This window comes from Lutra lutra, chromosome 6 (genome assembly GCF_902655055.1).
Source record: "Lutra lutra chromosome 6, mLutLut1.2, whole genome shotgun sequence".
In the NCBI taxonomy this organism is placed as follows: Eukaryota; Metazoa; Chordata; class Mammalia; order Carnivora; family Mustelidae; genus Lutra; species Lutra lutra.
In genome coordinates, this window is record NC_062283.1 from 100,388,500 (window position 1) to 100,400,872 (window position 12,373).

Here is a 12,373-nt window from a genome sequence, read left to right on the forward strand (position 1 = left end):
CAGTTCATTCCTCAAAGATTGCACAGAATCATGGTTTTTCTGCATCGTCTTAGCTGTTGAATTTTCACTGACACACAGGGATTTTTGTTTTTTAAAGAGGGATAGCGAGGGATTTAAGAAAAATGTTCGCTTAGAGGACTACACACCTAAAGGAATTGTTTTGGTGGTGGAACTAAGCATAACTTCTTTCCTCTTCTGTATTGTGGATTTTCATTAAAGAATGTCTTATTTTGGGGCACCTGAGTGGCTCAGGGGGTTAAAGCCTCTGCCTTCAGCTCAGGTCACGATCCCAGAGCCCTGAGATCGAGCCCACATCAGGCTCTCTGCTCAGTGGGGAGCCTGCTTCCCTTCCTCTCTCTCTGCCTGCCTCTCTGCCTACTTGTGATCTCTGTCAAATAAATAAATAAATAATCTAAAAAAAAAAGCTATAACTTAAAAAAAAAGTCTTATTTTTGTAATTTTAAAAAGCCAAAGGAGGGGCGCCTGGGTGGCTCAGTGGGTTAAGCCGCTGCCTTCGGCTCAGGTCATGATCTCAGGGTCCTGGGATCGAGTCCCGCATCGGGCTCTCTGCTCAGCAGGGAGCCTGCTTCCCTTTTTCTCTCTCTCTCTCTCTCTGCCTGCCTCTCTGTCCACTTGTGATCTCTCTCTGTCAAATAAATAAATAAAATCTTTAAAAAAAAAAAAGCCAAAGGAAAAAGGAAAAGAAGGGAAAGCAAACGTGATATAATCAGCTGCAATTAATTATAAGGCCTGACTTGTAAGGTAGGGAATGGTTTTTGAAATCTTAGGCACATATAACAGCATTTTTTTTCATTGTCATCCAAAATGTACTGTAGAATCTACCTTGATAAATTATTTCGATAACCTTTTAAAAAAGATAGGGGGACCACAAGTCATTTTCTGAACATGTGATTACACTACTCCACTATAGCTTCTCTCTTCAGTTGGCTATGGTTTAAGTTCTAAGACCTGGTTAAAGAAAGGAACTTTTAACATTTTTGAGGCAGTTGTGGTGCCACAGAAACCATACTCATCACCGGCCTGGCTTAGAAGTGCTCACACACCAAGTCTGCCATGGGGCCCTCGCGGTCGAGATTTTGGGCGAAACGTGTCCAGGCCGAGTCGGTGCCGCGCAGGGCCGGCCCTACGGAGAGCCAGAGCGGCGGGAGCCGCAAATCGGCGTTCGGTGCGGCGCTGCAGACAGCTCTGCCAGCGAGCGGAGCCCGGGCTCCAGAGGGGGAGCGGCGCTGGGGGCGGCGGCGTCGGGGTGGGGGCGGGAGCCGGGCGGCAGCTCCAGCGCTCGTGGGGGAGGAGCGGCGGCGGCGGCTGGAGCTGCTGTAGCGACGGACGCGAGGCGGTGGCAGAGGAGACCCACCCCTGTCCACATGGACAGTCGCAAAGGCCTCCGCTGATGCATTCACGCTTGGGCGGGGTGGGCGGACGGCCGTAGCGGCGGCGACGGCTGCAGAGGGAGCAGAGGGCCTGGGGGCGCCTGACGGACGCGAAAACCTAGCCGCCCCGGCGCGGCGGCTGCGGCCATTTTACGGCCCGGGACGAAGGGAGGTGTGTTTGTGGGCTCGCCTTCAGCCTCTCTTCCTGGGGCCCGCGGCTGGGGAGAGCGTCTCAGGCGGCCTGGGTAGGCGGTGGATGGGGAGTCGTGGGCCGAGAGGAACCGGGCCCGGGAAGCGCCGTCGCCGTCGTCGCCGTTCGCGTTCCCCCGGAGGGGCCTGAGGAGAAGCCCAGGCCGCGGGCCTCGCCACCCGCCAGCCCGCGGATAGGCCCAGGAGCGCCTGGCCTGCTTTTGTGTAGGCCCATCTGGACGTGGGAGCACCGCCCCCCTGACGGCCGAGTTCTAGGCCCGCAACCCTGCGGCGGCTACCCTCCTGCGGCGCGGCCCCTCATCCCGGCGACCGCGGCGGTGGTGTGGGCCATGGATTAAGAAGGAGGCGGCGTGGGAGGAGGAAGATGGCGGCTGGCAAGAGCGGTGGCAGCGCTGGGGAGATTACTTTTCTGGAAGGTATGTCTATTTCTGCCCCTGCAGGGGGAGGGATGGGGAAATACAGGAAAGTGTGGCCTCCTGGTCTCCGGATATTCAGTTATTCGCATTGGGTGGGTTTGGGGGGTGGGGGAGGTGGCAGAGGCACCGGGGGGCGGGGGCTGCTGGGGCGATGGCGGGGAGGGATTGTGCTGCGAGCGCGTTGGGTTCGAGTCCGCCGGTGCGGGGCGCTTGGCCCGGGCACACATAGCCGAGGGGGCGCAGGTGGATCCAGATACGAGCTGGAATTGGTGGGTTCCCTTTGGAGAGTGCACGGGTTAAGTCTTTGACATTTTGAAATATTTTGGTGATGGCCTAAAGATGAGAGCAGATAGCATTCCGATCTTGTTTGGTGTTCATGGAAAGTTAAAGATTGCTAAGGTCGGGTGAAATTGAGGGGCAGTTAGGTAGTTTTACTGGGGTATGTTTTATATACGCCCTCTGCTATTTCTGTTTCGCAGAGCTTCAGGCTTCCTTTTGCAGCCAGTATTCCGATTAAGTCTGGCCATGTCTGATATTCTTACGAAATGTGTTTTGTTAAAGATATTTTATAAAATAGTTTATCTGAAAGTAGAGAAGGAGATTCACAATGTCAATTTGGGGACGGTCTCCAAAGCTAATGGACAAAGTTTGGGTGGTTCCATTTTTATTCACTTGTGAGGGAAAGTTAAACATTTGCTGTAGGTGGGACTAAGTAGTCTTAAGAAAGGCTGTATGTTATTGTTGGGAATGGTGGTAATGGGTGACAATATTGGTTCTTTGCCCATGTAAGTAAGGACCCCCCCCCCCCCAAATACTCGTAAATTCGTTGTAGTTGTGGACCAGGAACTTGAATGTTCATCACATTGCTGAATTTGACTATGGGTTCATTGTTTACACTGAATTAAATATAAATTGAGTTCACAAATATGTTTAGAAAAATAAGTCTGTGGGCAGTGATTGTTAAAAAGGATTAACCACTCTGGATAATTTCACAAAGATAATTTTCATATACATATAACCAATACTTTTAAAAAATAATTAATTAGAAATGTTTCTGGATTAAGAAAGTGTATTTTAATTGTGCTACAGGTATTCTATAAGAGGGTGTAGAGGAGTAGGTATTGCCTTGCTTATGGTTATTAACAGCACCTGGAACAGTACCTGGACCACAGAGGTCCTGAGTATTACTCTAATGAACCAATTGGGCCTAACAGATAGGGGCAGATAGAGAAAGAAAGCTTAATTTTCTTACTTCTTCCTTGAGTATATAGCAGAGCAAAACCAAACAAAAAAACAAACTTAAAGGTGATGAGAGCTTTATGAGATTCCTAGTAAGAAGATGTGGAAAGCTTCTAAGTTTTTCTGGGTTTGTTTCACATTACCTCCGTTCTACCTCCATTCTTGTTTGGCCAGAATAGATAACCTGTCAGAGACTGAGAGTGGTGCATCTTGTGTTACAGATGGTGCTGTGCTGTTGTTTTTTGTTTTGATATTGGAACCTCCAAAGATGGCTTGTTGATGGATACTTATTAATACATTCAGTATGCAGAAGATTGATTGTATTTTTGTACTGCAGTAAGTTTTGGACTTCTATGGTCTTCTGATTCAGTTTAAATTTTTTTTTTTTTAAGATTTTATTTATTTATCTGAGAGCATGAGCAAGAGAGCTGTAGCAGGGGGAGCAGCTGAGGGAGAGGGAGGAGCAGACTCCCTGCTGACCAGGGAGCCTGATGTGGGACTTATCCCAAGACGCTGGGAATCATGCTCTGAGCTGAAGGCAGCTGGTGAACTGACTGAGCCAACCAGGCGCCCCTGATTCAGTTCATAATTTTGACTAGATGAACATAGGGAGGATGGAAAGAGCGTTTTAAAAAAGCCAGCAAATATGAAGCTGATGGTGAATTTCAAACTGTTGCTTTTAGTTGAATCTAACTTAAGGGTCTAGGAATGTACAGTTACAATAAATTTTGAGTTTCACCATACTCCTTTAGCATTCTCATAAAGAAAGCAGAGGTAACTCGTTACAATATGAGCATAAGAGAAAGCAAGGATTTCAGTTTCTCATATCTGATTTTTATATATTGTACTGAGTCTTTCTAAATAAATGGAATGATGCTAGTATTTTTTGTATTTAATTCTTTTCTTTATACTTTGAATAATAAAATACTTCACTGTAACTTGCCATACATTTTGTACTATACCATGTTTATGTTTTCAGAATATTTCCCCATAAGCCTTAGGATTTAATATTTATTTATTTATTTTTTTTTTTTTTAAAGTTTTTTTTTTTTTTTAAAGACTTTTATTTTTATTTATTTGACAGAGAGATCACAAGTAGGCAGAGAGGCAGGCAGAGAGAGAGGAGGAAGCAGGCTCCCCGCTGAGCAGAGAGCCCGATGCGGGGCTCGATCCCAGGACCCTGAGATCATGACCTGAGCCGAAGGCAGCGGCTTAACCCACTGAGCCACCCAGGCGCCCCAGGATTTAATATTTAAACATCAATAGAGCATACTTTCCTTACTCTGGTAAACGTACTGAAAAAAACTGAAATAGATTTTCATTTACTCATCAGGTATTTATATTTTATTTATTTATTTTTTATTTATTTTTTTTTATTTTTAGAGAGAGAGAGAGAGATCACAAGTAGGTAGAGAGGCGGGCAGAGAGAGGGGGAAGCAGGCTTCCTGCTAAGCAGAGAGCCTTCATCAGGTATTTATAGCCACCTATTCTGTGCTAGGCATTGTACAAACAACATGGTATTCCCTTATACTGTATTATTTTTCATAATAGCACTTATCATTTGATAAATTTATGTTCTTCAATCCTACTAAAATATGACCTCCATGAAAATAGTGACTTTGTCTTTTCACTATCATATTTCTTGCACTTGGAACGATTTGTTGTTAATAAAATAAACAAGATGATAGCAGTATGGTATAGACTGGAAGAAATACACAGAGCAATAAAGGAGTGGAAAAGCCATTTACATAGTATTAAAATCAGGAAAGGCCCTTCTGAGGAGGTGACACCTTATTTCACCTTAATTTGGTAACACCTTAACTATGAGGTATTTCAGAGTATGGCAGAGAGGATGATGCCTGTAAAGTTTTGAGATGATACATGGTTCCATTTATGAAACAAAAAGGAGATCATTATGGCTGAAATGTAAAAAGCAAAGGAGAGAATGCTAAAAAAAAGAGAGGCAGCAGATCTGTTTGCCAAGGTGATGATTTTTATTTTATTCTAAGAAGTGGGAAGTCATTGAAGAGTTTGGAGCCAAGGAGTGATTTATCTTTTTAAAAATCACTTTGTTCTGTGTACAATGAAGTAGAGAAGAGGAATAATAAAAGCAGGGACATGAGTTAGAATATTGGAGTACTTACTCTAAAATAGAGGGGTTAGAATAGATAAGTAGATAAAAAGTACTAGGAGGGGGCGCCTGGGTGGCTCAGTGGGTTAAAGCCTCTGCCTTCAGTCCAGGTCATGATCCCAGAGTCCTGGGATCAAGCCCTGCATTGGACTCTCTGCTCAGAGAAGCAGGGAGCCTGCTTCTCCCTCTCTCTCTGCCTGCCTCTCTGACTACTTGTGATCTCTGTCAAATAAATAAATAAAATCTTAAAAAAGAAAAAAAAAGTACTAGGAGGTAAAAAACCTTTCAGTCATAAAATAATCACAGGTGGAAAATACAGCATAGGGAATATAGTCAATAATACTGTAATAATGTTATATGGTAACAGATGGTGACTACCCTTAGAGTAGCGAATAGTAATTATAGAATTGTTAAATCAATATGTTGTACACCTGATACGGATATAACATTGTGTGTAAAACCATCAGAGGGGCTTAGATTAGAATGGTAGCAGTGGAGATTGGGGAACAGTGGTTAGACTGAAGATATTTTTGGATGTAGAGTTTACAGAACTTCTTGATGGATTGTATTTTGAGAATTTTGGTTGGTGTTGTAGGGTAATTCCATATACTGAAATAGAGTAGACTGGTAGAGGAATGAGAAGTTTATGCCTCTGCTTTGGTCAAATTAAATTTGAGGTGCCTGTTTGTCCTCCGTGTTCTAAATTGTGTTTTATTTCCTTATAACTAAGTAAAATGTTAATTCTGTTTCCTTTTCTGACTTCATTAGGGAAAAGGAGACCTACTGGCTACTATTGTATTCAATTTTTTTAGTATAGTATCACACTAAAATTGTATGAATTTAGTTAGGCTACAACTTACATTGAACTTCTTTTTCTCTTTCTCTTCTATACATGTAAGGTTGTCTTATACCCCTTTTCTACATTTGATAATAGGTTGGCAGTTTTTCTTTTCCTTCATTCATTCAGCAGGTATTTATTGAGCAGCTGCAGTATTGTAGGTACTGTGAGAGGCACAGTGATGAAGGGGAAAAAGAAATGGGTTCCATGGGTGAGGAGAGTCAGTGATCAAATAATCACACTTGTAAATGTAAAATTACAACTGTTAGGCATACAACAAAAGGAATTATTTATAATAACAAGAATTTGATCTAATTAGGGCACTTTGAAGGGTGAGTAGGAAAAGGAAAGGTGGGAAGGCAGAGCTTTCCAGGCAGCGGGAATAGAATAGAGGGAGCATGGCATGTTTAAGGAACTACAAGGACAGTTTGATGCTGGCAAAGAGGGTGGTATGAGTAGCATTATCGATTTGCTTCCCAAAAGGTCATTGGCTACCACATGGAAAAGGATGCTTTAGAGAAGAGCAAAGATTATCAGCAAGTTCAGTTAGGGCAAAGGTGATAGTAACTAGCTTGTTCTTGTAACTTTTTTTTTTTTTTTTTTTTAATAATCCTCCCCCTCTTTTTTTTTCCTCTGTGGAATCTTTAACAAATCTACACCCTCTCTCATTTGTTCCTTCTTTTTTATATTGCATTTGCATCTAATTTTCTTTCCCTTTGCCTTTTTTTTTCTACCTACTAATTGCCTCACCAGTATTTTCTCTCATTTTTTTGGTCTTCCCTTTTGCATGTATGTGTATATGTATACATACATGTGTATATGTATGTAACTACTTTGCTTTCTTTTTCAGTTCAGCTCTATTTTGGACTTTGATCCCTGGCTTGAAAAGCCTGATGCTGAACTTGAGCTGTTGCCCTCTATCTATACCAGCAAAATCTATTATCTTCAAGCGAAGTGTTTTCTATTTCCCCTTAACCATACTTCTGTCTTACATGTAAGTGTAATAACCCAGTCAGTTTGTCAGTTTTACTGGGGACTGTAAATACTTCATAGGATCTCTTGAACTAAAGCACAACTTATTCTAAGTGATTGATATTCCTTGAATATGAGCAAGGTCTTTAGTTTCCACCTGCTAAGTGGAACACACCACAGAGTTCTCCATTTATCCCTGCTCCTCCTTCTTTTGATAGCACCACTTTTAGAAACTAATCACACTACCATTCCTTTTTTACTCCTTAAGTAAGAATGTTTATTTCCTGGTTTCCTCCCAGTTGAATTGATTTCGTGTACTCATGTGGGACAGTAGAGTAGAACATCCCTTAGTATGGCATTTTCATTAGAAATGCAATGAGAACATGAACTCTGAAGCCAGAAGGCCAGGATTCAACATTTAGTTCTAACTTACTAGTTGTGTGATCTTGAATAAATTTCTTAACCTCTTTGTGTTTTTACATCTGTGAATCAAGGATAGTAATTATAATTACCTCAAAAAGTTGCCATGAACATTAAATGTATTATTATATGTTTGATTCTTAGAACAATTCCAGCATATAATCCCAAGCACTATGTGTTAATTGGTATTATTATATTGATTTTTTTAGGGAAGAGAAGACTTCCTTTTCTTGCTTTCCTTCTCTTTCATATTGCCTTCATTTTTTTTTTTAATGGGAATGACTCCCAACCCTGAGTTGTTTTTTTTTTTAAAGATTTTATTTATTTATTTGACAGAGAGAGATCACAAGTAGGCAGAGAGGCAGGCAGAGAGAGAGGAGGCAGAGAGAGAGGAGGAAGCAGGCTCCCCGAGGAGCAGAGAGCCCGATGTGGGGCTTGATCCTAGGACCCTGGGATCATGACCCCAGCCGAAGGCAGAGGCTTTAACCCACTGAGCCACCCCGGGCGCCCCACCTTCATTTTTTTTTAAATTCATTTTACTGTTTTTCTTTCAGTTACAACCTTCTCTTTCTGGGTATTAGCTGATTGTTGTGGGGTTTTTAGATTTTTTTTTTTTTTTACATTTTATTATCTTTTAAGTAATCTAGACACCTAATATGGGGCTTGAACTCATAACCTGGAGATCAAGAGTTGTGTGCTCTACTGACTGAGCCAGCCAGTTGATCGTTCTTGATGTTGTAGGTTGACTGGTGTAGTCAGAGAGTCAAGAGGGAATGAAATTATATAGTCCACATGTCTGCACTTCCATAAATTGATTGTTTCTGTTGCCATTACTTAACTGTGTTGAATATTTGAGGAAATCAAGACTCGTAGAGGGCTAATGTGACCTAGAAGAAATCAGTGGGAAAATCGGAACTGGAGCTTGTGATTTGACTTATAGCCTAAACTTCCTTCAGCATTTCCTTCCTTCTTTCCTCTTTCCCTCCCTTTTTTATCCCTTTGCTTCACCCTTCTGCCTACTTTTCCTTTGAGAAAGGGGCTGGACAAGAGAAGGAAAAATAATAGGAAATTATCAGTAATTGATGAAGCAGCACTCCAAAATGGTAAAAGCAGAAGTCACAGATCTCTTAAGGCCCAACTTCAGAAATTACCCAGTCACTTCTGCCATATCTGTTGGCAAAACAGGTCATAGAATCAACCCCAAATCAGTGGGAGGGGAAGTGGACTACCATTCAGTGGGAAAAGTGGCAAAGAATTTGTAATCCTCTTTAATCTACACAGGTACCTTTCCTCTCCCATTTAACTGGGTTTTTTTTTTTTTTTTTTTTAAAGATTTTATTTATTTGTCAAAGAGAGAGAGGAAAGCACAAGCAGCGGGAACAGCAGGCAGAGGGAGAAGCAGGCTCCTGCTGAGCAAGGAGCCCTAGGCAGGACATGATCCCAGGACCCTGGCGTCATGACCTGAGCTGAAGGCAGATGTTTGACAGCCACCCAGGCGTCCCTGGTATTTTTTTTTTTTTTTTAATTCTTTCAACAAACTTACAGTATTTCTTAAACTTGAAAATGACAGTTTTACAAGATCCAAAAGTTTCTGATATCTGGGCAGTTTGGGAAGCTACAGAAAGACAGAATGAAGTTGGCCACACAATTTGTAATTTGTTTCACAGATAAAAATAGCAACATAAACAGTTACTGGTTTGACTTTTCTCTGGTAAGGGGCTGATTGAAGAATTTCTGAATCCAGGTAAGTGGAAGTAAGAAAGGAGGAAGAATGTTGAAACTTTTCTTTCCTTTTTCGTTCATTCAGTGATGTGGGGGTCATGGGAGTTGTTATTGTAATCTTTCTCTTTGTCATTGCCTAAACTCTTAGGAAGCATGGTCATATAATTTATATTAAAAATTAAACTAACACTCTATCAATACAAAACACAACAGTCTGTACAAAGTCAAAGACACAATATTAATGAGCACAATTACAACCCTTCTAAGGATTGTGTGTATATATATATATATATAATATATATATAGCAATATATATATTGCTATATATATAGCAATATATATATTGCTAAGAATGATGCAGCGTGGATGGATGGTGATCTCTTACTGTGAACTGCAAATTATGGTTGCCACCATCAGCTAAAACAACAAAGAAAGGCAGCAAGTAAGTACAGAAGGTAGATAAGCTATGCACTATCCATTTGACACTAAAAATGGTGTTGCAACAGCCCCTACTTTTTGGGTTATCTTGGGTTTTGTACTTCACAGAATTTTCTGCATCCAATCACCAAAAATTAGGACCTTTTGTCTCCTGAGGATACTGACTTTCAGTGCTAAAAGTGGGACAGTTCTAGGCAAATGGGGACATGTAGACACTTCACCTTATTCCAAGTTAACAACAATTGCTCTGAGGCCATCTGAAGTTAAAGGTTTGATTAGTAATACAATAAATGATATTCCGATCTTGCCTTTGAAGGTGTTTTGTTTTGTTTTGCTATTTCAAATACATTTCATGTTTGGTTTTTAGTATGGTTGAGTTCCTCCCCCACCAAACACACACATTAACTATATTATAATCTTTGAAATAGAGCAGGGAGAAAAAAAAGCAGTACTGTGTCCAGTAAATAGTAAATTCACTTCTTCATTTTTTACAAAGATTGAAACCATTTTTTAGGACGTAAAGAGCTAGAAATTCCTTGGGACTTTTTGTAGACAATGTAGTAACCGTGTTGTCTTTCCTCATTCAAAAATCTGTAAACTTTCTACCCCACAACCTCCTATGTATGAATCTGCCACTAAATCTTGAAAACATGGTGAAGATATTACTTTGACTCTGCCTCCATAAAAACAGTATCTTCCCTGCCTCTGTAACTCCTATGTTTGGATGAAGTGGGATTCCAGGTGTTTTGTCATTTAATCCTTTCTTTACCCTAGGTTGGTCTCCATTCCCAATTATCATCATAGGGCATTTATCAAAGAATGATTTAGTTTTGTTCTAATAGCGGTTAAGTCTGAGAATATCAGCTTTTCCTTCACAGTTTCAGTACCAACTCTTGAGTCCCCTTTGTCTTCACTATTTACAAGCTTTATCTGTTTCTAAAATTTACCTCCTAATTTAAGCTTACTGTAAAATTCTTTCAATTTATTTCTTGTTGAATTCTGCATTTAGTGTTCAGAATTATAAAGTGTCATTGGTCCACTTCCCTGTATACTGCACCCATCTCTTACTCTGATGATCTTCTCACCTTTCTTTGGAGCAGAAGGAACAGTATGACAATCATTTCTGAGTTGTTCATGTCCTGGCTTTGCAATTTTGTGTACATTAGGCTTGAGATAACTGAGTTTTTAGAATTGTGTTTTCTGTGTTAAGGTAGAACCAACTGCATTACTTTGGGATAAGATACCGCCACTTGATATTTCTGTTCTATAGAAGATTGGGGGCTTTCAGAAACACCAGCAGCACCAGACAGCTGCCTGATAATGACCTTGGACAAAACTAAGTGTATGCTGGCATCCTGCCAAAAGGTCCATAGAAACCCACTGAATGGAATGAAGAAATAGGTAGATAAACCAAGAGAACTCCAAACAGTAGCTGGATCCTGAGGCAAAGGATGTGTGGTTTTGGTGACTCCCAGAGAAGTTTAATTTCGTATCACTCCCAAGAATATAATATTCAGACTTCATCTTGAAGTAGTACTCGATAATCTCTTGGTCTTCTGTGCAAAGTACAAAGGTTTTATAGAGAGAATTACCTCAGCTGGGTGATTTTTCTGCTTCATGTAGCATCTGTGAGTGTTTTTCAGTGGTAGTTTGACTGGTCTGGAGGTTACAAGATGGCTTCGTTCAAATGTCTGACTCTGGTGGGTATCGAAAGATAGGCTTTTGTCTCTCCATGTAGTGTAAAGGCCTGTTCACATGGTCTCTTCAGCAGGGTACTCAGATTTGTAACATGGTTGGTTAGAGCTCCAAGAGACTGCCTTGGAGAATCCTGACAGGTTCTTGAGGAAGACTGGGGCTATACTCCTATAGAATCACCTGAAATTGCTTTAATTGAGATTTTCTGACATTTGCATTTAATTCCTCTTTATTTCTTTTTTATTGCTCTTATATTTCTAAGTTTCAGATAGAATTATCATAGTGATTCTTTTAAAAAATTATCCTATTTTTCATTATTTTTCTTAAAGATTTTTCTGAGACAGAGAGAGCAACTGCATGCCTGTGAGTGGTGCATGGGGCAGAGGCAGAGGGAGAAACAGACTAGACTCCCTGCTGAGCAAGGAGCCTGATGTAGGACTCAATCCCAGGACTCCTGGAACATGACATGAGCTGAAGGCAGATACTTAACCACCTAAGCCACTAGGCGACCCTCTTATTTTTCCAACCTTATAGTGATAGTTTAAAAATTATTGGGAAATATTTCCTAAGAATTCTTACTAGACCAAAGAAAACATTACCAGTACAGTTGAAGCTGGGGTAATCCCCATCCTTTTTGCATCCTCCACCTCCAGGGGTAACTATTGTCCTTGATTTGGTAGTTATCTTTCTCATGCAGTTCATTGTATTTTACTCTTTTCTCTTTTTTTAAGATTCATTTACTTATTATAAAGAGTATGCATGGGTGAGTGGGGGGAGAGGCTGAGGGGAAGGGAGAGAAAGAATCTCAAGCAGACTCCAGGCTGAGTGTGGAGCCTGATGTGGAGCTCAATCTCACGACCTTGTGATCATGACTGAAACAAAATCTGGAGTCAGACACTTA

At 41.1% G+C, this 12,373-nt stretch overlaps 1 protein-coding gene across 7 annotated transcripts in view; it reads left to right on the forward strand.

Moving 5' to 3' along the window:
* The first annotated feature begins 1,327 nt into the window (after positions 1-1,327).
* Positions 1,328-12,373, forward strand: part of SENP6 (SUMO specific peptidase 6) — a 125,744-nt gene continuing 114,698 nt past the window's right edge. For 5 of the 7 annotated variants that reach the window (XM_047732377.1, XM_047732380.1, XM_047732378.1 and 2 more), the window contains exon 1: positions 1,328-2,017. In XM_047732377.1, the coding sequence (XP_047588333.1) occupies positions 1,966-2,017 (52 nt within the window). In that variant the 5' untranslated portion in view covers positions 1,328-1,965. The remainder of the gene's footprint in view (positions 2,018-12,373) is intronic. The other 2 variants (XM_047732383.1, XM_047732381.1) reach the window with 1 other exon arrangement.